This window comes from Pseudophryne corroboree, chromosome 6 (genome assembly GCF_028390025.1).
Source record: "Pseudophryne corroboree isolate aPseCor3 chromosome 6, aPseCor3.hap2, whole genome shotgun sequence".
Classification (NCBI taxonomy): domain Eukaryota; kingdom Metazoa; phylum Chordata; class Amphibia; order Anura; family Myobatrachidae; genus Pseudophryne; species Pseudophryne corroboree.
In genome coordinates, this window is record NC_086449.1 from 380,345,131 (window position 1) to 380,372,246 (window position 27,116).

Here is a 27,116-nt window from a genome sequence, read left to right on the forward strand (position 1 = left end):
GTAATGTGTAAACAAAGGGGATCCTGCTGCCTAATGTGTAATCAAGGGGGATCCTGCTGCCGTAATGTGAATTCAAGGGGGACCATGCTGGCATAATGTGTAAACAAGGGGGGCCCTGCTGGCGTAATGTGTAAACAAGGGGGACCCTGCTGCCGTAATGTGTAAACAAGGGGGATCCTGCTGCCATAATGTGTAAACAAGGAGGATCCTGCAGCCGTAATGTGATATCAAGGGGGACCCTGCTACCGTAATGTGTAAACAAGGGGGACTCTGCCTGCTGTAATGTGTAAACAAGGGGGACTCTACTTGCCGTAATGTGTAAACAAGGGGGACTCTACCTGTCTAATGTGTAAAAGGGGACTGTGGCTGCCGTACTGTGTAAAAGGGTGCTCTGCCTGCCGTACTGTGTAAAAGAGAGCTACGTGGCCATGCCTCTTCCCTATGAAGCCACGCCCCTATATGTTTTACGCACGCCTATGGCGCATATTGGCCCTGTTCTATATTTTTTTTTGGGGGGTGGGCGATGCTGTTTCTTGCACACAGCGCTAAAATGTCTAGTTACGGCAATGTTATGTATTACATGTAATACATATCCCAGTGTATTGCAGTGGCGGTGAGTGTCGTATGACAGGGCTGCAGGTGTCGTTGCTCTATCTACACACAGGGACAGCTCTGTCCCTGGCTGTGGTGGGTGCCAGCATCGGGCAGCATGTGAGATCTCACGAGAAGAGCCGGCCAAAGGGAGAGACACAGAGTTAACTCTAAGCACTAACACTAGCGGAGATCACCGGAGGGGCAAACAAGATGTTCTTACATCTCATTCATGTACCTTCCTGCTTCGCATCAGTAAGGAGAACCAGGAAAAGCTACAGCAGTACAATATGTGTCGCTGTAGTACATCTACCCCAGTGTGTACTGGCAGCCATACAATGTGACATAATGGGGGTCATTCCGAGTTGATCGCTCGCTAGCTACTTTTAGCAGCCGTGCAAACGCATTGTCACCGCCCACGGGGGAGTGTATTTTCGCTTTGCAAGAGTGCGAACGCCTGTGCAGCTGAGCTCAGCAAAAACCAGTTTAGCTCTGGACTTACTCAGCGCTTGCGATCACGTCAGTCTTTTTAGTGCCGGAATTGACGTCAGACACCCGCCCTGCAAACGCCCGGACACGCCTGCGTTTTCCCTACCACTCCCAGAAACCGGTCAGTTGACACCCATAAACGCCCTCTTTCTGTCAATCTCCTTACGTTCGGCTGTGCGAATGGATTCTTTGCTAGATCCATTGCACAGCAACGATGCTCTTTGTACCCGTACGACGCGCGTGCACATGCGCAGTTTTGCTGTTTGTATACCTGATCGCTGCGTTGTGAAAATCTGCAGCGAGCGATCAACTCGGAATGATCCCCAGTGTTAACTAAGACGCTACTATGGTTCATAAAATAAACTAGGACAATATTATGGGGCATGAAATTATAAACTGCGGCAGGAATGTTTCTATAGGGCCCACAAAGTACTGGCTACACCCCTGATTTTAATGACACTATAAGGGAGATGTAGCTGGACGTACCTCTATTTCCATGTGGGTGCAGCAGGCAAGACCTTCTCTTGCAACTGATTCCACAGCCTCTCTGGTCAGGCCATAGTAGTGACCACTGTATTTCATAGTTAGGAGAAACTGTCCCTGAGACAAGATAGATGTGTTAGTACATATCAGTCATAGTACTGGAGGTAGTAAGACATTCACCTAAATCTCTTACACAGGTGTGTTGAATTGGTGAAGATGAGACTGGAAGTATTCTGTCAGTGTATGTATGAGATACACGCTACATTTCAAAAAGACTGTTACTCATACTTGCCTACTCTCCCAGAAGCTGTGGGAGGCTCCCGTTTTGGGGGGTAGCCCCCCGCACCCCCGGAAGAGTAGGCAGGTCTCCCGCATCCTGCTAGCATCCTAGTGATATATACTCTCCTGGTCCGTGGAGTGAGGAAGGGGTTAACACGCAAATTGCTTGATGATGTCACAGCCCGACCCCGCTCTCTGAAGTCTCCTGCAGCGTCTCTTCTCCGGGCTTCTCCCGGAGAGGAGCTATTTAAAGTAGGTAAGTATGCTGCCACTGATTTCAGGATCACTTTGTACAGCAGCAATAAATAGCAGTGACGTAGACTGGAGAAATGGGGGTACTGACATTTCACCCCCCCTGCTTTAAATGAATAGAGACACCATCATTTTAAAGAGCAATGTATTGTCTTTCAAATTAGAATGCCTTTTGTTTGCAGAATATTTTTTTCTATTGAACTTTAATTTTACTTTAAGCAATAATGAACTAGAAAGACTAGGGGTCACAAATCCCCTGCTCTCCCCCAGAGTAGCTTTAAAGGAAGGGGGGAGGGGGGGTTTGTCACCCTTTAGGTGCACACACACTTAGCGATATAGTAAACTTTATCACTCATTTCCCCTCCTGAGCGATATAATTTACTACAGCATATCGCCCAGTGTGTATGCATCTGACGACGAGCGATGCGTGGCCCAGCGGGACATTAACGACGCTCTGTTTCGATCGTGCATGCAGCTCAATTTGGACTCATCGTCCAAAACTGTATGCTCCGACCAGCCGTGGCATGATGTCACTGTGCGATATCGCAGAGTGTGTATGCCCGCCATCGGGCGCCCCGGGCCTGGAGGGGAAACACTAGGCGACATCGCTCACCGAGCACATTGCCTAGTGTGTACCTACCTTTAGTTGAGAGAGTTAAGTACTTATTCATCTTTTGTGTCATTGTTTACTTCTTCTCTCGTGACCAATTCAAACAAAAATGCGCCACATCACTTATGTAATTACACAGGGGGGGGGGGGGGGGACACAGCTTTTTTGCACTCGAAATGTATCCGACATCGGCATCCCGAGCAGCGGAATGCTGGCTGCGCTCACCATGCTGCCGGCTCGGTGGCGAGCCACACCCTCGTGGACACTGACAGAGGGTAAATTGCCTACCTCGCCGATATACCGGCGGAGGTATGGTGGCCCTTTCGGGATTACGGTGGCGGTATTGTGACAGCAGGAATACCGACTATCGGTATGCTGACTGCATTTCCTATAAAATTATATGTAGAAGCTGATTGGTTGCCAACTTCTCCACTGGCACACTTCTCCATTCTTTTCACTGCTTCATACATCTCCACCTGTATTTTTTATTATGTTTTACAAACTGGAAAGAATTCTGAAAAAATAAGAATTTACTCACCGGTAATTCTATTTCTCGTAGTCCGTAGTGGATGCTGGGACTCCGTAAGGACCATGGGGAACAGCGGCTCCGCAGGAGACTGGGCACAACTATAAAGAAAGCTTTAGGTCTAACTGGTGTGCACTGGCTCCTCCCACTATGACCCTCCTCCAGACTTCAGTTAGGATACTGTGCCCGGAAGAGCTGACACAAGAAGGAAGGATTTTGAATCCCGGGTAAGACTCATACCAGCCACACCAATCACACCGTATAACTCGTGATACAATACCCAGTTAACAGTATGATAACAACTGAGCCTCTCAACAGATGGCTCAACAATAACCTTTTAGTTAAGCAATAACTATATACAAGTATTGCAGACAATCCGCACTTGGGATGGGCGCCCAGCATCCACTACGGACTACGAGAAATAGAATTACCGGTGAGTAAATTCTTATTTTCTCTGACGTCCTAAGTGGATGCTGGGACTCCGTAAGGACCATGGGGATTATACCAAAGCTCCCAAACGGGCGGGAGAGTGCGGATAACTCTGCAGCACCGAATGGGCAAACTCTAGGTCCTCCTCAGCCAGGGTGTCAAACTTGTAGAATTTAGCAAACGTGTTTGACCCCGACCAAGTAGCTGCTCGGCAAAGTTGAAGAGCCGAGACCCCTCGGGCAGCCGCCCAAGAAGAGCCCACCTTCCTCGTGGAATGGGCTTTCACTGATTTAGGATGCGGCAGTCCAGCCGCAGAATGTGCAAGCTGAATCGTACTACAGATCCAGCGAGCAATAGTCTGCTTTTAAGCAGGTGCACCCAACTTGTTGGGCGCATACAGGATAAATAGCGAGTCAGTCTTTCTGGCTCCAGCTGTCCTGGAAACATATATTTTCAGGGCCCTGACTACGTCCAACAACTTGGAAGCCTCCATGTCTTTTGTAGCCGCAGGCACCACAATAGGTTGGTTCAGATGAAACGCTGATACCACTTTAGGGAGAAACTGGGGACGAGTCCTCAATTCTGCCCTATCCATATGGAAAATCAGATAAGGGCTTTTATGTGACAAAGCCGCCAATTCTGATACACGCCTGGCCGAAGCCAATGCCAACAACATGACCACTTTCCACGTGAGATATTTCAAATCCACGGTTTTCAGTGGCTCAAACCAATGTGACTTTAGGAAATCCAACACCACGTTGAGATCCCAAGGTGCCACTGGAGGCACAAAAGGGGGCTGAATATGCAGCACTCCCTTAACAAAAGTCTGAACTTCAGGTAGTGAAGCCAGTTCTCTCTGGAAGAAAATCGATAGAGCCGAAATCTGGACCTTAATGGAACCCAATTTGAGGCCCATAGTCACCCCTGACTGTAGGAAGTGCAGGAAACGGCCCAGCTGAAATTCCTCCGTTGGGGCCTTCCTGGCCTCACACCACGCAACATATTTTCGCCATATGCAGTGATAATGGTTTGCGGTTACTTCTTTCCTAGCCTTAATCAGCGTAGGAATGACTTCCTCCGGAATGCCCTTTTCCTTCAGGATCCGGTGTTCAACCGCCATGCCGTCAAATGCAGCCGCGGTAAGTCTTGGAACAGACAGGGCCCCTGCAGCAGCAGGTCTTGTCTGAGCGGTAGAGGCCATGGATCCTCTGAGATCATTTCTTGAAGTTCCGGGTACCAAGCTCTTCTTGGCCAATCCGGAACAATGAGTATAGTTCTTACTCCTCTTCTCAGTACCTTTGGTATGAGAGGAAGAGGAGGGAACACATAAACCGACCGGTACACCCACGGTGTCACTAGAGCGTCCACAGCTATCGCCTGCGGGTCTCTTGACCTGGCGCAATACTTTTCTAGCTTTTTGTTTAGGCGGGACGCCATCATGTCCACCTGTGGCCTTTCCCAACGGTTTACAATCATTTGGAAGACTTCTGGGTGAAGTCCCCACTCTCCCGGGTGGAGGTCGTGCCTGCTGAGGAAGTCTGCTTCCCAGTTGTCCACTCCCAGAATGAACACTGCTGACAGTGCTAACACGTGATTTTCCGCCCTTCGGAGAATCCTTGTGGCTTCTGCCATCGCCGTCCTGCTTCTCGTGCCGCCCTGTCGGTTTACATGGGCGACCGCCGTGATGTTGTCTGACTGGATCAGTACCGGCTGGTTTTGAAGCAGGGGTTTCGCCTGACTTAGGGCATTGTAAATGGCCCTTAGTTCCAGAATATTTATGTGCAGGGAAGTCTCCTGACTTGACCATAGTCCTTGGAAGTTTCTTCCCTGTGTGACTGCCCCCCAGCCCCGAAGGCTGGCATCCGTGGTCACCAGGACCCAGTCCTGTATGCCGAATCTGCGGCCCTCTTGAAGATGAGCACTCTGCAGCCACCACAGCAGAGAACACCCTTGTCCTTAGAGACAGGGTTATCAATCGATGCATCTGAAGATGCGATCCGGACCACTTGTCCAACAGGTCCCACTGAAAGGTTCTTGCATGAAACCTGCCGAATGGAATCGCTTCGTAGGAAGCTACCATTTTTCCCAGGATCCGCGTGCAGTGATGCACCGACACCTGTTTTGGTTTTAGGAGGCCTCTGACTAGAGATGACAGCTCCTTGGCCTTCTCCTCCGGGAGAAACACTTTTTTCTGTTCTGTGTCCAGAACCATCCCCAGGAACAGTAGACGTGTCGTAGGGACCAGCTGTGACTTTGGAATGTTTAGAATCCAGCCGTGCTGTTGTAGCACTTCCCGAGATAGTGCTACCCCGACCAACAACTGCTCTCTGGACCTCGCCTTTATCAGGAGATCGTCCAAGTACGGGATAATTAAAACTCCCTTCTTTCGAAGGAGTATCATCATTTCGGCCATTACCTTGGTAAAGACCCTCGGAGCCGTGGATAGACCGAACGGCAACGTCTGGAATTGGTAATGACAATCCTGTACCACAAATCTGAGGTACTCCTGGTGAGGATGGTAAATGGGGACATGCAGGTAAGCATCCTTGATGTCCAGTGATACCATGTAATCCCCCTCGTCCAGGCTTGCAATAACCGCCCTGAGCGATTCCATCTTGAACTTGAATTTTTTTATATATGTGTTCAAGGATTCCAAATTTAAAATGGGTCTCACCGAACCGTCCGGTTTCGGTACCACAAACATTGTGGAATAGTAACCCCTTCCTTGTTGAAGTAGGGGTACCTTTACTATCACCTGTTGTGAATACAGCTTGTGAATTGCCTGTAACACTGCCTCCCTGCCTGAGGGAGTGGTTGGCAAGGCAGATTTGAGGAAACGGCGGGGAGGAGACGTCTCGAATTCCAGCTTGTACCCCTGAGATACTATCTGAAAAATCCAGGGATCCACCCGTGAGCGAGCCCACTGATTGCTGAAATATTTGAGACGGGCACCCACCGTACCCGGCTCCGCCTGTGGAGCCCCAGCGTCATGCTGTGGACTTAGAGGAAGCGGGGGAGGACTTTTGCTCCTGGGAACTGGCTGTATGCTGCAGCTTCTTTCCCCTACCTCTGCCTCTGGGCAGAAATGACGCGCCTTTAACCCGCTTGCCCCTATTGGGCTGAAAGGACTGTACCTGATAATACGGTGCTTTCTTTGGTTGTGAGGGAACATGGGGTAAAAATGTAGACTTCCCAGCTGTTGCTGTGGAAACGAGGTCCGAGAGACCATCCCCGAACAACTCCTCACCCTTATAAGGCAGAACTTCCATGTGTCTTTTGGAATCTGCATCTCCTGTCCACTGCCGAGTCCATAACCCTCTCCTGGCAGAAATGGACATTGCACTAATTTTGGATGCCAGCCGGCAAATATCCCTCTGTGCATCCCTCATGTATAAAAGTGCGTCTTTTATATGCTCTACGGTTAGCAATATAGTGTCCCTGTCTAGGGTATCTATATTTTCTGACAGGGAATCTGACCATGCAACAGCAGCACTGCACATCCAGGCTGAAGCAATAGCCGGTCTCAGTATAACACCTGTGTGTGTATATATAGATTTCAGGATAGCCTCCTGCTTTCTATCAGCAGATTCCTTCAGGGCGGCCGTATCCGGAGACGGTAGTGCCACCTTCTTTGACAAGCGTGTGAGCGCTTTATCCACCCTAGGGGATGTTTCCCAGCGTGACCTATCCTCTGGCGGGAAAGGGTACGCCATTAGTAACCTCTTAGAAATTACCAGCTTTTTATCAGGGGAAGCCCACGCTTCTTCACACACTTCATTTAACTCCTCAGATGGAGGAAAAGCTACTGGTAGTTTTTTCTCACCAAACATTATACCCTTTTTTGTGGTACCGGGGGTAACATCAGAAATGTGCAACACATTTTTCATTGCCTCAATCATGTAACGTGTGGCCCTACTGGAAATTACATTAGTCTCATCGTCGTCGACACTGGAGTCAGTATCCGTGTCGACATCTGTGTCTGCCATCTGAGGTAGCGGGCGTTTTAGAGCCCCTGATGGCTTTTGAGACGCCTGGGCAGGCACAGGCTGAGAAGCCGGCTGTCCCACATTAGGTATGTCGTCAAACCTTTTATGCAAGGAGTCGACACTGTCGCGTAATTCCTTCCACAGCACCATCCACTCAGGTGTCGACCCCGCAGGGGGTGACATCACATTTACAGGCATCTGCTCCGCCTCCACATAAGCCTCCTCATCAAACATGTCGACACAGCCGTACTGACACACCACAAACACACAGGGAATGCTCTGACAGAGGACAGGACCCCACAAAGCCCTTTGGGGAGACAGAGAGAGAGTATGCCAGCACACACCAGAGCGCTATATAACACAGGCATCCCACTATAAATGAGTGTTTTCCCTTATAGCTGATTTTTATATATCAATATATATATATATATATATATATATATATATATCCTGCGCCTAAATTTAGTGCCCCCCCTCTCTTTTTTACCCTTCTGTAGTTCAGACTGCAGGGGAGAGCCAGGGAGCTTCCTTCCAGCGGAGCTGTGAGGGAAAAATGGCGCCAGTGTGCTGAGGGAGATGGCCCCGCCCCTCTTTCGGCGGACTTCTCCCGCTTTTTCTGGAATACTGGCAGGGGTATTTTTACATCTATATAGCCTCTAGGACTATATATGATGTAGATTTGCCAGCCAAGGTGTCATATATTGTCCTCAGGGCGCCCCCCCCCCCCAGCGCCCTGCACCCATCAGTGACCGGAGTGTGAGGTGTACATGAGGAGCAATGGCGCACAGCTGCAGTGCTGTGCGCTACCTTGGTGAAGACCGAAGTCTTCTGCCGCCGATTTTCCAGACCTCTTCATGAAAATAAATAAATAAATAATGCTTCTGGCTCTGTAAGGGGGACGGCGGCGCGGCTCCGGGAACGAACACCAAGGTCGGGTCCTGCGGTCGATCCCTCTGGAGCTAATGGTGTCCAGTAGCCTAAGAAGCCCAAACTACCACCTGTTAGGTAGGTTCGCTTCTTCTCCCCTTAGTCCCTCGCTGCAGTGAGTCTGTTGCCAGCAGATCTCACTGTAAAATAAAAAACCTAAATATACTTTCTTTCTAGGAGCTCAGGAGAGCCCCTAGTGTGCATCCAGCTCAGCCGGGCACAAGATTCTAACTGAAGTCTGGAGGAGGGTCATAGTGGGAGGAGCCAGTGCACACCAGTTAGACCTAAAGCTTTCTTTATAGTTGTGCCTAGTCTCCTGCGGAGCCGCTGTTCCCCATGGTCCTTACGGAGTCCCAGCATCCACTTAGGACGTCAGAGAAAAGCAAGGTACAGTGTGGTACTGTGTGGGTACTACTTAGGAGAACTGCTTCTGCAAAAAAAAACAACGCCTTAATGGTATATTCAATCAATGTTGGATCCTTTCCAATGGAAAGGATCGGACATTTGAGTATTCAATTGAGTATTTAAATCCTGTCGGATTTGGCCGTTCCCGACAATGCCAATCCGACTTTTTTTAATGTTGGATTGACATTGTCGGAAACTGGGCTAAAACCTGTTGGATTTGGCTACGATTCTGACAAAACACGTGGATCCGCGGCTATTCCGCCGATCCATGTGTTTTCCAACAAGTCGTAATTGCTGACTTGTCAGAATAACGGCAGCCAAATTGAATAGGTTGGACAGTTTGTATACACCATTTAGTAGTGAGAGTTAATGTTTATTTGTGCAACAATTTGGTAATTCTCGGTTATGGCGAGTAGCGGATCTTGCCACGGGCAAGCAGGACTTTTGCCCAGGGCGCCGCCTTTCCGGAGGGCGCCGCACCATGGCAAGATCCACCACTGTGCCCCCCGCTGTGTCCCCCGCTGTGAAGGGAACTAGACGCTACCCATCTAGTTTCCCCTATGTGGAGAGGACCTATGCTGTGCGGTGCGCGATGACATCATCGCGCACACCACTGTGGGACTGACACAGACGCTAGGGGTCATAATTGACCTCTAGTGTCTATCTACGCTGTTCTATGGGAGAGACGTCATGACGTCTCTCCCATAGATCCGAGGAGAGGAGTAGCGCCGGCGGAGGTCTGCAGCGGTCGGGAATCAGGAGCGGGGATAGTAAGTATTATTTTATTTTTTTGTGTAAGCGGCGCTACTCCTACAGGGGGCACAAATGGGGGCACAACTCTACAGGGAGCGTAACTGACCAAAAGGGCTAGAACCGGCCCTGGTTACGGCACACACTGTTTCTGAACTGAGGGCCTGATTCAGAGATGGACACAGTTCATACAGTAGCTGCATCTTTGGACAAAGGCAGCAGGAAGCATCTTGTGTAAATAGACGGATCCTTCATGCTTGTGTAATCCGCTTCTGTGTCCGATGACGTTATTCACGTCGCTGGGGCCAGGAATTCTGCGTCAACTGATGCAGGCCCTGATACCCACAGAAAATTTCGGGAACACCCATCCTTGCTCTGATACTCCCAGAACGCATCAATCCGGCTGCAGCTCAGGGAGTACATGCGCATCTCTGAATCAGGTCCTAAGGCACAGTGGTAACTGATCTGCACTTTACAAAGCCGTCGCATCTTCAACGATGTTTCCTGCTAGATTTAAAAGGGATAATAATAACCAGGCGGGTTTGTATGTAATATTATTGCCACTTGAACTACAGCGGCAGATACCACTAAAGGCGTGGCAGCTCTGAAAATCGCGGCTTAGTAAATATACCCCATTATGTTGATAAGTAAGATATTAAGAAATGTTTATACAGTATGTGTGATACCCTGAAACTGCAGCCCAAATCAACTGTGGCACTACAGGTGCCAGCATGACTTTAAAAAAAATAAAATGTTTGCTGGAGTTGCAAAGCACTGTGCCAGCAGCCTACAGCTTGCAGCACAGAAGGAGTTAACAGCACAGCTCATAGCAATACAGATCAGTCTGCAAAATGCAAAGTGCATGACTCACCCATTTGCAGACTAAGAGCGGGAAATCCCAGATAGAATGTGTTCCTGGGAATGCAAAGTTATAAAAGGGTTGTCCTGCAGCAGCCTGCAGAACAGTGAGCTGAGGAGAGTGAGCAGGTAGTGAGGAGACTGAGAGAACAGTGAGCTGAGGAGATCGGGGCAGAGGCGGGAAGACGGAGAGAGAGAGGACCGCGGTGTGAGGGGAACGAAGAGAGCGCGCCCACCCGCTGGAATCGCTGCTGCCTGCCACGGCCGGAGAGAAGGAACAACACCGCTGCGTGGAAAAGAGAGGGAGGTGGCTCAGGTCACGGAGGCTTCCTGACACCTGCCCAACATCAAAGACGCCGCGGCACAAGGGCTCGAGATCCGGAAGGGGGGGAGATCGCGTGGGAAGAGGATCCCCCTAATAACAGTCATACGGGAGAGGCTGCAGTGATTGGGAGCACGGCTGCAGACAGCAGGAGCAACGAATATACCGCAGGTACTCTCACTTATCCCCAATATCCCAGCTATCCGGGTTACAGGAACCCCAAGTACAGAAGCACTGTACCTGGGTCTTCATAGATGTTTCCACGTAAAGTAGAGGGTTATCATTAACTGCCGCCTGTCAGAAAGGGGGACGCCCCTAACCCTAAACAGCTCCATCAAAGACTCGCCCTATGTAATAGCGCCTCCTAACAGGTCCATGTTATGACCTTCACACTTATACTGCACCCGGTTGTTACAACACAGTTCAACAAAAGGTAACAGGACTGTGCAAACCCCTGTTCTTACTGTGCAAGCCAGAACTGGTCTGTTTACTAGTTTATATCACTGGATGATAACTGACTTACCTTTCTGTGGATACAAATGCGGTTGGTACCGTGAGACATTACTGCTGTTCTGTATTATGGAGAAAGTGGTTTTGCATGCCTGTTTACAACTGTTTACCTTGCGTCCACTGACGCCTCCTTAGAAGTCCTCTGTTTCAGTATAAGCAGTCTATTAGAGAGACATTGGCTGCAAACGCCCCCCTCGTGGACAGTTTAGGGAGGGCTCCCGCGTTACTGCCAGGACATACTTTACCCTAATAGGACATTATTCTCCAAATGATTGGTAGTACGGGTGAAGTATTTGATTGTTTGATTTGGTCAAAGTTACACCTTCAAGGTGTTAAAACTGTGAATGCTGTTATAAGACAGGGAAAGACTCAGGATATTGTAATAATGTTCAACCTATGCAACTGTGTTTAATGAAAATTGAGTTACAGCGGTGACTGATATCGTCAGTGCAATAAATGGTTGTCACCGTCTCCATGTGTCGTGGTCCTTGAGCACATTGGGTTTGGGTTGCCCTTCCGGGGTTCTCCTGGTCCTTCTGCCCCAGCCTTACAGGTGAGAAGAATAGACGCTGGCCAAGACATCGTTGAAGAGTGGATACGGCCGATAATGAGACCGGCAGAGTTTCAGGTACGAACCCTTTTATAGAGATATTACACTTGGCGTCCGCGAACAGGATCGTTTCAAGATGTCAAACCCAGATGTTCCGGAGTCGTCCTCGGCACAGGGACAACCACCAGCGGCACCCGGAAATCCGACAGGGACAACGGCATCACCGATCACCATGCCATATTACTTTGGGGCCTCATGGTTGCCGACATATGCAGGAAAACAAGTCCCTGGCTCAAGTACTTTCAAAGCATTCAAAGACAAAATGCTCTCCATGTTCCGCCTATATACGCTCACGGAAGAACAAAAAGTAGAGATCCTGAAGGGGCAATTAACCGGCCCAGCACTGAGGGAGGTAGAAGCATGGGAGGATATGGAGAAGAAGAGTGCAGATTGTATACTCCAGAAATTGAGGAACATATTTGAATGCAGAACGGTAGCAGAACCAAAGAGCCGTCTGTACGCAAGAAAGCAACGACCAGGCGAATCTCTACGGGAGTTTGCACTAGGCCTACTGGAAGCCTTGAGGGCTGTACGAACACTAGATCCACTGGATGCCGGACTGACCGATGACACCCTAATTAATTTATTTATGGAAGGAGCACAAGGTGAAGCGATTCGGTCACAATTACGAATGTGGAAACGCCAAAAACCGGACAGTTCCTTCTCTGCATTTAAAGAAGATGTTCTACAGATCTTAGGAATGAATCAGGGCAACGAGGCTGAAGACGACGAGACACCAAGGAAAGTGGACGAAGAAAGCCTCCAGAGCACCCCTTCGTACAAGAATGTAGACACCACTACCCGAGCGGGGGCAGTCCTTCAGCAGGCACAGGCCCCAACAGGGCCAGATCCTATCGAAACCCTTAACCGACAGATGTCAGAAGTGACGCTCAGCCTGTCTCGGATGAGCCAGAAGCTGGAAGAACTTGGCAAAGAACCAAGTGGAAGCCGACGCAGAGAAGGGCGTCAAGAACGCGGTGGAAGACGCCACCCTCGATGGGAGGTCACGAGGGAGTCAGGCCGAAGGCCTACCGATCGGTTTGACCCACAGGGTCGACCGATTTGTAGGGGATGTCACCAGAGCGGACACATCGAACGGAACTGCCCACTTGACCCTTTAAACGGGGGGACCCCGAGGCGAGGGACCGACCCTCGAGATGAGAACCACTGACAGGTCCGCCATCGCGGGATTGGTGGCCCCAGTATGTAGGAGAGTGCCCTCACCTGAACATCCGCATCAATGGGATCGAAATACCAGCTCTCTTAGATACGGGCTCACAAGTCTCTACAATCCGATTCACGGAGTTCCTCCAACACTGGGACGAAGCTACCATTGTGTCCCCACCCACTACATGGCTCCACTTGCTAGCCAGCAATGGACAACCCATCGCCTTCCAAGGCTACTGGGAAGCCGACGAGGAAGTAGGAAACGCCGCCTTGACCCGCCAAGGATACCTCATCACCACTGCGCCCAACGCACACTTGCCACCCGTGATCCTAGGCATGAACATTCTGCGAAACTGTCCAGAGGAACTAGTAGAAGCCCTGCAACACGAGATGAAGACCGCGACCCCTAAGGAGCGAAAGGCCCTGCAGCAGACCGTCAAAGTACTAGAGGGCTGAAGGAAATTCATTAATGGTCAGGGTGAGATTGGAAAAGCCCGAATCACCGACCGCCAACCTGTTCTGTTGAAACCGAATTCGGAGCAAGTGGTGTGGTGCAAAACGAGAATTGGTCCGGGGGGAAGAAACTACGAGGCTCTGGTGGAACCCTGTGACCGGGACGGACAACAGCCGTTCGCTGTGGCGAGGACACTAGCCAAGGTGGTACATGGGAGGGTACCAGTCCGTCTTCTGAACCCACACTCGTATGCCATCAGACTCTACAAGTATTGTCCGGTGGCGAAGGTCAGTTGGATCGACTTCCAAGACATCGTGAGACAGGGGGTAACCATGGCTTAATCAGGAGCGGCAGATGGCGAAAAGTCGGCGGCTGAGGAAGAACCCCCATGGTGGGCCGAGATCCAGATTGGCGATGTTGACACCCCCACTGACCAAAGAGATGGAATATTACAGCTGGTGCGACGCAACATTGCTGCATTCAGCCAACACCCTTCGGATTTTGGTCAAGCGGATGAAGTGTATCATCACATTCCCACCGGGACAACCCCTCCTATCAAGGAACGCCACCGGCCCCTCCCCCCAACTATGTACCAGCCAGTGAGGAACATGATTGCGGAAATGAAAGAGGCTGGAGTCATCCGCGAAAGCCACAGCCCATGGGCCGCTCCACTGGTGATAGTAAAGAAGAAGGACGGTAGCCTGCGCTTCTGCGTAGATTATCGCAGGCTCAATGCTGCAACTCAAGAGGACGCCTATCCGCTTCCCCGAATCGAAGAATCTCTGACAGCCTTGAAGACGGCGGCGTATTTCTCCACACTGGACCTCACCAGCGGCTACTGGCAGGTCCAAATGGCCCCTGAAGACATTGAGAAGACGGCCTTCACTACGCCAATGGGCTTATTCGAATTCTTAAGGATGCCATTTGGACTCTGCAACGCCCCGGCCACCTTCCAACGTGTCATGGAGCATTGTCTCGGACACCGCAACTTCGAGATGGTCCTGCTGTACCTCGACGATGTGATAATCTTCTCCAGAAACTATGAGGACCATCTGCGACATTTGGAAGAAGTGTTCCAACAGTTGATCCACTGCGGCCTGAAGCTTAAACCGAGCAAATGTCACCTGCTCAAGCCCAAGGTCCAGTATCTGGGGCATGTCGTCAGCGCTGAGGGCGTGATGCCCGATCCAGAGAAGATCAGAGTCGTTCAGGACTGGCCAGTCCCCAAGACCGTCAGAGATGTCCGAAGCTATTTGGGATTTGTGGGGTACTATCGACGCTTCATTGAACAATTTGCCGCAGTGGCAGCCCCGTTGCACGAATTACTCAGAGGCCAATCGGGTCATGAGCGAAGAGGGTTATCCCTGGTATGTTGGGGAGAGGAACAGCAGCGAGCCTTTCATCGGTTGAAGACGTCCTTAATCAAAGCCCCGTTGTTGGCCTATCCCGATTATGAACAACCATTTCAAGTTTACACAGACGCTAGTCACCGGGGTTTAGGGGCCGTACTCTCCCAGGTGCAGGACGGGCGGGAAAGAGTGATCGCATACGCCAGCCGGGGCCTCCGCAAGACCGAGCGTAACTGTGAGAATTACAGCGCATTTAAGCTAGAGTTACTCGCCCTCATCTGGGCCGTCACCGAGAAGTTTAAACACTATCTGGCCGCCACGCCGTTCGTCATCATGACGGACAATAACCCGCTGGCACATCTGTCCACTGCTAAGCTCGGAGCCCTGGAACAGAGATGGGTATCCTGATTAGCAAATTTCCAGTACACTGTATCCTACCGAAGTGGGAAGTCCAACGGGAACGCCGATGCCCTCTCCCGATTACCCACTGTAGACATTACAGAGGAAGATAGAGATGTGGATGAGGATGTCGAAACCCCAGTGTTTAAAGTCTCTCGAAAGGGACGAACGGTCACGTCAGACCCCCTATCCGTCACCGGACCTCCACGAGTGGAGAATGCCCTACTGGATGCTCCCACAGTCGACTGGCGCGAGAAGCAGCGGAAGAATCCAGTGCTGAGGGAACTTGTGGCCTTGTTGCACCAGCGGCGCCCATTGACCCGGGCCCAACGGGATAAAGCCGACCCGGAATTGATAAAGTTACTACGGCATAGGGACCGCATTCACTTGGAGGAGGGGATCCTAGTGCGTACCAGCATAGATCCAAGTACCCACCAACCAGTCACTCAGGTGGTTGTATCCAAAGATCAAGCTGCTCTTCTGCTCACGGCCTACCATGACAAGTCCGGGCACTTCGGCACACAAAAGACTGAAGCTATCCTACGCACACGGTATTTCTGGGTGGGCATGCGAGAGGATGTAGAAAGATGGTGCCGCGACTGTGTTCCGTGCACAAGGAAAAGGCAGGCCGACATTACCCAAAAGGATCCTCTGCATCCCATTAAGAGTCAACATCCACTGCAAATTGTTGCCCTGGACCACGTGAAATTGGAGCCGAGCACCAATGGATATCTGTATGCCCTTACAATAACGGACCATTACAGTAAATTCCTAGTAGCCGTCCCGGCTAAAGACCTCACTGCAAAAACCACTGCTGAACTGTTTTTGAAGCACTTTGCCAGGCCCTATGGGTATCCAGACTGCATCTTGACCGACCAAGGCCCTGCCTTTGAGTCGCAGTTGTTTCACGAACTGTGTTCCTACTACGGCTGTCGGAAAGCTCGGACCACAGCCTATCACCCACAGGGGAATGGATTGTGAGAAAGAGCTAACCAGACCCTCATCGGGATGCCCTGGAGCCTGGTGGCAGAAGATCGCACCAAGTGGCCGACCGTACTCCCCGAATTAACCTATCTTTGCAACAACACTGAACATTGCTCTACCGGCTTCACACCGTACTACCTCATGTTCGGCCGACGAGGCAAATTACCCCAGGACCTGGAATTGGCCCCTGCTGTGGTCCCTCCCATCGACCCAAAGACCGACTGGGTCCGTGAGCACCAGCGGAGGATAGAAGCTGCCTGAGAAATTGTAATAAAAAGAATTGAGCATGCCCAGCAGCGCCAAGAGATAAACTACAATGCCCACATCCGACCGGAGGCACTGAAGACTGGGGACCTTGTCTGGAAGAAACGGAATCACCGTACCAGCAAGCTTGACGCTATGTGGGAAAGTTGCCCGTACGTCGTGATCAGTGTTCCTGAGGGCGACCGACACACCTACAAGATCCGTAAGGGCCCGGAAGGTCCAGTCAGCGTGGTACCAAGGGACCAACTCAAGCTCTGCACCGTAGAGTTACCAATGAGAAGCGCAGATCCACCTGTGGCAGAGGGACGGGAGACCCTAGGGGGCATACCCTTACACGATCCCATGGAGCTTTTAGTGTTTATGGGTGGACTACCACCACCGCATTCAGCCCCACCCATAACGCCAAACCCGGTGTTCAATGGGCCTGTTGAAGACCAGGATCGGCCTAGCCTAATTACCGCTCCTGACGAGAGCGACATCCCTGGGGTTGAGACCAGAAGGTCGGGACGCAGCACCCAGGGCGTCCCACCTTTAAGGTATAGGGAGTAAACTGTTAACCGTTTCCACTGTATACTTATATCCGATTTGTTTACACCTGTTTATTGTTATGCTTAAATTGAGATTTATATTAGAGACTTTGGCCTGCTGCCATAGGCGTGAGGACACGCAAGATTTTAGCTGGGGTGCATGTGATACCCTGAAACTGCAGCCCAAGTCAACTGTGGCAATACAGGTGCCAGCATGACTTTAAAAAAAATAAAATGTTTGCTGGAGTTGCAAAGCACTGTGCCAGCAGCCTACAGCTTGCAGCACAGAAGGAGTTAACAGCACAGCTCATAGCAATACAGATCAGTCTGCAAAATGCAAAGTGCATGACTCACCCATTTGCAGACTAAGAGCGGGAAATCCCAGATAGAATGTGTTCCTGGGAATGCAAAGTTATAAAAGGGTTGTCCTGCAGCAGCCTGCAGAACAGTGAGCTGAGGAGAGTGAGCAGGCAGTGAGGAGACTGAGAGAACAGTGAGCTGAGGAGATCGGGGCAGAGGCGGGAAGACGGAGAGAGAGAGGACCGCGGTGTGAGGGGAACGAAGAGAGCGCGCCCACCCGCTGGAATCGCTGCTGCCTGCCACGGCCGGAGAGAAGGAACAACACCGCTGCGTGGAAAAGAGAGGGAGGTGGCTCAGGTCACGGAGGCTTCCTGACACCTGCCCAACATCAAAGACGCCGCGGCACAAGGGCTCGAGATCCGGAAGGGGGGGAGATCGCGTGGGAAGAGGATCCCCCTAATAACAGTCATACGGGAGAGGCTGCAGTGATTGGGAGCACGGCTGCAGACAGCAGGAGCAACGAATATACCGCAGGTACTCTCACTTATCCCCAATATCCCAGCTATCCGGGTTACAGGAACCCCAAGTACAGAAGCACTGTACCTGGGTCTTCATAGATGTTTCCACGTAAAGTAGAGGGTTATCATTAACTGCCGCCTGTCAGAAAGGGGGACGCCCCTAACCCTAAACAGCTCCATCAAAGACTCGCCCTATGTAATAGCGCCTCCTAACGGGTCCATGTTATGACCTTCACACTTATACTGCACCCGGTTGTTACAACACAGTTCAACAAAAGGTAACAGGACTGTGCAAACCCCTGTTCTTACTGTGCAAGCCAGAACTGGTCTGTTTACTAGTTTATATCACTGGATGATAACTGACTTACCTTTCTGTGGATACAAATGCGGTTGGTACCGTGAGACATTACTGCTGTTCTGTATTATGGAGAAAGTGGTTTTGCATGCCTGTTTACAACTGTTTACCTTGCGTCCACTGACGTCTCCTTAGAAGTCCTCTGTTTCAGTATAAGCAGTCTATTAGAGAGACATTGGCTGCAAACGCCCCCCTCGTGGACAGTTTAGGGAGGGCTCCCGCGTTACTGCCAGGACATACTTTACCCTAATAGGACATTATTCTCCAAATGATTGGTAGTACGGGTGAAGTATTTGATTGTTTGATTTGGTCAAAGTTACACCTTCAAGGTGTTAAAACTGTGAATGCTGTTATAAGACAGGGAAAGACTCAGGATATTGTAATAATGTTCAACCTATGCAACTGTGTTTAATGAAAATTGAGTTACAGCGGTGACTGATATCGTCAGTGCAATAAATGGTTGTCACCGTCTCCATGTGTCGTGGTCCTTGAGCACATTGGGTTTGGGTTGCCCTTCCGGGGTTCTCCTGGTCCTTCTGCCCCAGCCTTACAGGTGAGGAGAAGAATAGACGCTGGCCAAGACATCGTTGAAGAGTGGATACGGCCGATTACGAGACCGGCAGAGTTTCAGGTACGAACCCTTTTATAGAGATATTACATATGTGCTGGTGTTGCATTACAGTTTATCATCATGTATAGCAGTCACTGTTAGATGCTAGCTCACATTGTTGTCTAAACATTTGATCAAATTCATTTTTCGAGTGCACAGTGATACTCCTATAGTAGAAAATAACAATTTTAAGACAAAACATGGGGCTGGTATTTTCTTACAGTGCAGGTCATATCCTCAAACATTTCTGTTGTGACAAAGTGGTAATCAAACCGCTTCTCTTCTCCAAAGTATGGATTTCTAGTTGTATGGCAGGGGCTGCAATGTAAAATAGGACATTGTTTCTTTGTACCACAGTATTTCCATTTAAAGACATAACATTCACTAGACATATAAATAAAATACAGAGAAGCAAGAATAGTGAAAACATTAGTTAGCAGTAACTATTTTACTACAGTCCATAAAACGTGATGCAGTGATGTTTTGTCACTGCGCAAAAATCATTTAAAACTTATATATCGCATGCGGGCCACGGTGCAAACATACAGAGCTGCAACATAGATGCACAGTGGCTTATTCAGATGTATGGAGAAGCACCATTGTATGGGCTTGTTGTGGGAGTGCAAAATAAGAATGGATACAGCGCCCAATCCGTGTTTGGATAAAATTGGAAGGCTGCTAACTCGGGGTTAAACCTGTTCCCCCTTTAGAAAAATTCTGTAAGCAAAATGAGTAGTGCCTTTTCGAAAGTTAAAAAATCCAACTCATGTATCAAAAATAACACTGTTTAATAGAATAAATAACAAATCAATTTACATAGACAATCAACAGCAAAATATTATTGGATAGAGCAGCGTAAATATCACTTGAAATTATAAACAGTATGTAAATGCATAAAGTGCCCTTCTGTTTGTGAGGCAAGAGATCTGGTCTGTGTTCCTTAGTGACCCAGTGGGTCCGCTGGTGGCATGAACAGTCCACAATGGCAAATGATGGACAATCAATAGTGAAAGGCACAGAATAATCCCTTTATAAAGTACTTAAAATTCCTCTACAGGAGTACTGAGTCCAGCATGCATATATTTGATGGCTGATATCCTAGGGCAGTATATATAAAGTCTCATGCGTTAGTAATATGTGGCACAGTGTAGCCAATGGCTATAGTTATGCTGCTGAAGGATGAACCTGCCACATTAAAGGTCTATTATGTTCTGCTGCTCATTGGAACTAATTCGAGAAAACAAGTAGTTTGAAACATCACTATAATCCAATTACATACTTATTATCTTTCCTAAGGGGTGCCAAGAAATCTGTCAGGCCATTTTGGAATATCTTTGTAGTATAAGCAATAATTTATCTGTTTTCAAAGCTTCATTGCTTTATTCTGTGACATAGTAAAGGCATACAGGTATACACGAGACAATAGCTTTTAATTTCATCCCTTTTCAGGAGGAATAAAGAATTATTTAAATGTGTTGTCAAAGTCTAATACTGTATATTGTCATTTCTCCTTGCGGTGGCATGCTGTTCAACCTGTAATGTTACTGGTCCTTGTCCATACATGTTTCCTGCAATAATTCATTGTTATTACTACAGTATCAGAGGCGGAACTAGCGCCAGTGCAGGCAGTGCCTTGCACTGGGGCCCGCCTCTGTCAAGGGGACCAAAGCCAGAGCGGCATGTAATGAGTCAAACTGACTCATTGCATGCCGCCTGGCTGCCGCTGTGTGCCGCCGCCGAGGAGAGGATGCGCACCGGCTACGGGGGGGGGGGGGGGGGGGGGGGGGGGGAGGAGGAGGGGGGGTGGAGGAGGGAGCCGCAGCAGCGCTATGTCATTGGTAGAAGCGCTGCTGCTGCTGGCCCTCTCCTTTACCATAGGCTGCCCTCCGCTGCTGTGAATGCTGGGATGCGCATCCCAGCATTCACAGCGGCGGAGGGCAGCCTATGGTAAAGGAGAGGGCCAGCAGCAGCAGCAGCGCTACTACCAATGACATAGCGCTGCTGCGGCTCCCTCTTCCACCCCCCCTCCTCCTTCTTCTCCCCTGCCAGAAGCTGCAAGAGGAGCCTGAGCCAGCGGAAACGGTAAGTATACCTAATCTATCTATCTATCTATCCTGTTTGCCATAATGTGTAAAAAATGGTACGCTGTCTGCCGTAATGTGTAATAAATGGGACGCTGTCTGCCGTAATATGCAAAAAATGGGACGCTGTCTGCCGTAATGTGTAATAAATGGGACGCTGTCTGCCGTAATATGCAAAAATTGGGACGCTGTCTGCCGTAATATGCAAAAAATGGTACGCGGTCTGCCTTAATGTGCAAAAAATGGGACGCTGTCTACCGTAATGTGCAAAAAATGGTACGCTGTCTGCCGTAATGTGCAAAAAATGGTACGCTGTCTGCCGTAATGTGCAAAAAATGGTACGCTGTCTGCCGTAATGTGAACAAAAATGGGACGCTGTGTGCCATAATGTGCAAAAAATGGGACGCTGTCTGCCGTAATGTGTAATAAATGGGACGTTGTCTGCCGTAATGTGCAAAAAATGGGACGCTGTCTGCCGTAATGTGTAATAAATGGGACGCTGTCTGCCGTAATGTGTTAAAAGGGGACACTGTCTGCCGTAATGTGTAAAAAAGAGGACGCTGTCTGTCGTAATGTGTAAAAAGGGCACTCTGTCTGCCGTAATGTGTAAAAAGGGGACACTGTCTGCCGTAATGTGTAAAAAGGGGGACGCTGTCTGCCATAATGTGTAAAAAAGGGGAAGCTGTCCGCCATAATGTGTAAAAGGGACTCTACATGGTGTAGTGGTAGTACCGTGCGGCGTAATTTGAATAATAGAGACTACTGTGCACCGTTATATGAATTGGTATTATTTTGTGGCCACACCCCTTCCCCACGAAGCCACGCCCCTATTTTTTTGGGGCGCGCCTGCGGCGCGCACTGCCCCTGTTTTCCATGGAGGAGCGGGGCTCCGATGCCGTTTCTTGCACACAGCACTAAAATGACTAATTACAGCACTGTTGCTAGGTATCCATTTCCCTGGCCCTGAGCAGGTCCCCCTCACCAGATCCTCTCCAGGGGTGAGGGGGTGGACTTAGATGGGGGGGGCCAAAGCATTTTGTCGCACATGAACCCACCGCTCGCTAGTTCCGCCACTATACAGTATGATTTGCATTTCTATTGTTTGCAAGGTCCACTGGCAAAATTGTTAATTGCTAATGTATAATGTAATTGTTTCTTTTACTATACATGGGATGATTAAATAAAAAAAATGTTAAAAAAAATAAAATAAAATAAGAATTTACTTACCGATAATTCTATTTCTCGTAGTCCGTAGTGGATGCTGGGAACTCCGTAAGGACCATGGGGAATAGCGGCTCCGCAGGAGACTGGGCACAAAAGTAAAAGCTTTAGGACTACCTGGTGTGCACTGGCTCCTCCCCCTATGACCCTCCTCCAAGCCTCAGTTAGGATACTGTGCCCGGACGAGCGTACACAATAAGGAAGGATTTTGAATCCCGGGTAAGACTCATACCAGCCACACCAATCACACCGTACAACCTGTGATCTGAACCCAGTTAACAGCATGATAACAGAGGAGCCTCTGAAAAGATGGCTTACAACAATAATAACCCGATTTTTGTAACAATAACTATGTACAAGTATTGCAGACAATCCGCACTTGGGATGGGCGCCCAGCATCCACTACGGACTACGAGAAATAGAATTATCGGTAAGTAAATTCTTATATTCTCTGACGTCCTAGTGGATGCTGGGAACTCCGAAAGGACCATGGGGATTATACCAAAGCTCCCAAACGGGCGGGAGAGTGCGGATGACTCTGCAGCACCGAATGAGAGAACTCCAGGTCCTCCTCGGCCAGGGTATCAAATTTGTAGAATTTAGCAAACGTGTTTGCCCCTGACCAAGTAGCTGCTCGGCAAAGTTGTAAAGCCGAGACCCCTCGGGCAGCCGCCCAAGATGAGCCCACCTTCCTTGTGGAATGGGCTTTTACAGATTTTGGCTGTGGCAGGCCTGCCACAGAATGTGCAAGCTGAATTGTACTACAAATCCAACGAGCAATAGTCTGCTTAGAAGCAGGAGCACCCAGCTTGTTGGGTGCATACAGGATAAACAGCGAGTCAGATTTTCTGACTCCAGCCGTCCTGGAAACATATATTTTCAGGGCCCTGACTACGTCCAGCAACTTGGAGTCCTCCAAGTCCTTAGTAGCCGCAGGTACCACAATAGGCTGGTTCAAGTGAAACGCTGAAACCACCTTAGGGAGAAATTAAGGAAGAGTCCTCAATTCTGCCCTGTCCGTATGAAAAATTAGGTAAGGGCTTTTATAGGACAAAGCCGCCAATTCTGAGACACGCCTGGCTGAAGCCAGGGCTAACAGCATTACCACTTTCCATGTGAGATATTTTAAGTCCACAGTGGAGAGTGGTTCAAACCAATGTGATTTTAGGAACCCCAAAACAACATTGAGATCCCAAGGTGCCACTGGAGGCACAAAAGGAGGCTGTATATGCAGTACCCCCTTGACAAACGTCTGAACTTCAGGAACTGAAGCCAGTTCTTTCTGGAAGAAAATCGACAGGGCCGAAATTTGAACCTTAATGGACCCTAATTTTAGGCCCATAGACAGTCCTGTTTGCAGGAAATGCAGGAAACGACCCAGTTGAAATTCCTCTGTAGGGGCCTTCCTGGCCTCGCACCACGCAACATATTTACGCCAAATACGGTGATAATGTTGTACGGTTACATCCTTCCTGGCTTTGATCAGGGTAGGGATGATTTCATCCGGAATGCCTTTTTCCTTCAGGATCCGGCGTTCAACCGCCATGCCGTCAAACGCAGCCGCGGTAAGTCTTGGAACAGACAGGGTCCCTGCTGGAGCAGGTCCTTTCTTAGAGGTAGAGGCCACGGGTCCTCTGTGAGCATCTCTTGAAGTTCCGGGTACCAAGTCCTTCTTGGCCAATCCGGAGCCACGAGTATAGTCCTCACTCCTCTCCTTCTTATGATTCTCAGTACCTTGGGTATGAGAGGCAGAGGAGGGAACACATACACTGACTGGTACACCCACGGTGTTACCAGAGCATCCACAGCTATTGCCTGAGGGTCCCTTGACCTGGCGCAATACCTGTCTAGTTTTTTGTTGAGGCGGGACGCCATCATGTCCACCTTTGGTTTTTCCCACCGGTTCACAATCATGTGGAAGACTTCTGGGTGAAGTCCCCACTCCCCCGGGTGGAGGTCGTGTCTGCTGAGGAAGTCTGCTTCCCAGTTGTCCACTCCCGGAATGAACACTGCTGACAGTGCAATCACATGATTTTCCGCCCAGCGAAGAATCCTTGCAACTTCTGTCATTGCCCTCCTGCTTCTTGTGCCGCCCTGTCTGTTTACGTGGGCGACTGCCGTGATGTTGTCCGACTGGATCAGCACCGGCTGACCTTGAAGCAGAGGTCTTGCTAGGCTTAGAGCATTGTAGATGGCCCTTAGCTCCAGGATATTTATGTGAAGTGATGTCTCCAGGCTTGACCACAAGCCCTGGAAATTTCTTCCCTGTGTGACTGCTCCCCAGCCTCTCAGGCTGGCATCCGTGGTCACCAGGACCCAGTCCTGAATGCCGAATCTGCGGCCCTCTAGAAGATGAGCACTCTGCAACCACCACAGGAGAGACACCCTTGTCCTTGGTGACAAGATTATCCGCTGATGCATCTGAAGATGCGACCCGGACCATTTGTCTAGCAGATCCCATTGGAAGGTTCTTGCGTGGAATCTGCCGAATGGGATTGCTTCGTAAGAAGCCACCATCTTTCCCAGGACCCTTGTGCATTGATGCACTGAGACTTGGCCTGGTTTTAGGAGATTTCTGACTAGTTCGGATAACTCCCTGGCTTTCTCCTCCGGGAGAAACACCTTTTTCTGGACTGTGTCCAGGATCATCCCTAGGAATAGAAGTCGTGTCGTCGGGATCAGCTGCGATTTTGGAATATTGAGAATACAACCGTGCTGGCGCAGCACTATCTGGGATAGTGCTACTCCGACTTCCAACTGTTCCCTGGATCTTGCCCTTATCAGGAGATCGTCCAAGTAAGGGAAAACTAAAACTCCCTTTCTTCGAAGGAGTATCATCATTTCGGCCATTACCTTGGTAAAGACCCGGGGTGCCGTGGACAATCCAAACGGCAGCGTCTGAAACTGATAGTGACAGTTCTGTACCACAAACCTGAGGTACCCTTGGTGAGAAGGGTAAATTGGGACATGTAGGTAAGCATCTTTGATGTCCAGAGACACCATATAGTCCCCTTCTTCCAGGTTTGCAATCACTGCTCGGAGTGACTCCATCTTGAATTTGAACCTTTGTATGTAAGTGTTCAAGGATTTTAGGTTTAAAATTGGTCTCACCGAGCCATCCGGCTTCGGTACCACAAATAGTGTGGAATAGTACCCCTTTCCCTGTTGTAGGAGGGGTACCTTGATTATCACCTGCTGGGAATACAGCTTGTGAATGGCTTCCAATACTGCCTCCCTGTCTGAGGGAGACGGTAAAGCAGACTTTAGAAAACGGCGAGGGGGAGACGTCTCGAATTCCAATTTGTACCCCTGAGATACCACCTGAAGGATCCAGGGGTCCACTTGCGAGTGGGCCCACTGCGCACTGAATTTCTTGAGACGGGCCCCCACCGTGCCTGAGTCCGCTTGTAAAGCCCCAGCTTCATGCTGAGGACTTTGCGGAGGCGGGAGAGGGCTTTTGTTCCTGGGAACTGGCTGTTTGTTGCAGCCTTTTTCCTCTCCCTCTGCCACGGGGCAGAAATGAGGCGCCTTTTGCCCGCTTGCCCTTATGGGGCCGAAAGGACTGCGCCTGATAATACGGCGTCTTCTTAGGTTGAGAAGCTACCTGGGGTAAAAATGTGGATTTTCCAGCAGTTGCCGTGGCTACCAGGTCTGATAGACCTACCCCAAATAACTCCTCCCCCTTATAAGGCAATACTTCCATGTGCCTTTTAGAATCCACATCACCTGACCACTGCCGCGTCCATAAACCTCTTCTTGCAGAAATGGACAGCGCGCTAACTCTTGATGCCAGTCGGCAAATATCCCTCTGTGCATCACGCATATATAGAAATGCATCCTTCAAATGCTCTATAGTCAGTAATATACTGTCCCTATCTAGGGTATCAATATTTTCAGTCAGGGAATTCGACCACGCCAGGCCCGCACTGCACATCCAGGCAGAGGCGATTGCTGGTCGCAGTATAACACCCGTGTGAGAGTATATACATTTTAGGATATTCTCCAGCTTTCTATCGGCAGGTTCCTTTAGGGCGGCCGTATCAGGAGAGGGTAGTGCTACCTGTTTAGACAAGCGTGTGAGCGCTTTATCCACCCTAGGGGGTGTTTCCCAACGTGCCCTATCCTCTGGCGGGAAAGGGTACGATGCCAATAACCTTTTAGGAATTATCAGTTTTTTATCGGGGGAAACCCACGCCTCATCACACACTTCATTTAATTCCTCGGACACAGGAAAAACTACAGGCAGTTTTTTCTCACCAAACATAATACCCTTTTTAGTGGTACTTGTATTATCAGAGATATGCAATACATTTTTCATTGCTTCAATCATGTAACGTGTGGCCCTAGTGGAAGTCACGTTTGTCTCCTCATCATCGACACTGGAGTCAGTATCCGTGTCTGTGTCTGCCATTTGAGGTAACGGGCGTTTTAAAGCCCCTGATGGCGTTTGAGACCCCTGGACAGGCACAAGCTGAGTAGCCGGCTGTCTCATGTCGTCAACTGTCTGTCGTAAAGAGCTGACACTGTCACGTAATTCCTTCCATAAGCTCATCCACTCAGGTGTCGACTCCCTAGGGGGTGACAACTGTATAATAGGCAATTGCTCCGCCTCCATCTCATTTTCCTCCTCAAACATGTCGACACAATCGTACCGACACACCGCACACACACAGGGAATGCTCTGATAAAGGACAGGACCCCACTAGCCCTTTGGGGAGAGAGAGGGAGAGTATGCCAGCACACACCAGAGCGCTATATATATACAGGAATACCACTATAAAATGTGCTTTTCCCTTTATAGCTGCTGTTAGTATAAACTACTGCGTCAAATTAGTGCCCCCCTCTCTTTTTTACCCTTTT

At 49.6% G+C, this 27,116-nt stretch overlaps 1 protein-coding gene across 3 annotated transcripts in view; it reads right to left on the bottom strand.

The window, feature by feature from the left end:
* The window catches only part of LRGUK (leucine rich repeats and guanylate kinase domain containing), a 338,728-nt gene that overhangs the window by 33,090 nt on the left and 278,522 nt on the right, over nucleotides 1-27,116 (bottom strand). For all 3 annotated transcript variants that reach the window (XM_063926758.1, XM_063926757.1, XM_063926759.1), the window contains 2 exons: nucleotides 19,176-19,272; nucleotides 1,567-1,680 (listed from right to left, as the gene is read on the bottom strand). In XM_063926758.1, the coding sequence (XP_063782828.1) occupies nucleotides 1,567-1,680; nucleotides 19,176-19,272 (211 nt within the window). The remainder of the gene's footprint in view (nucleotides 1-1,566; nucleotides 1,681-19,175; nucleotides 19,273-27,116) is intronic.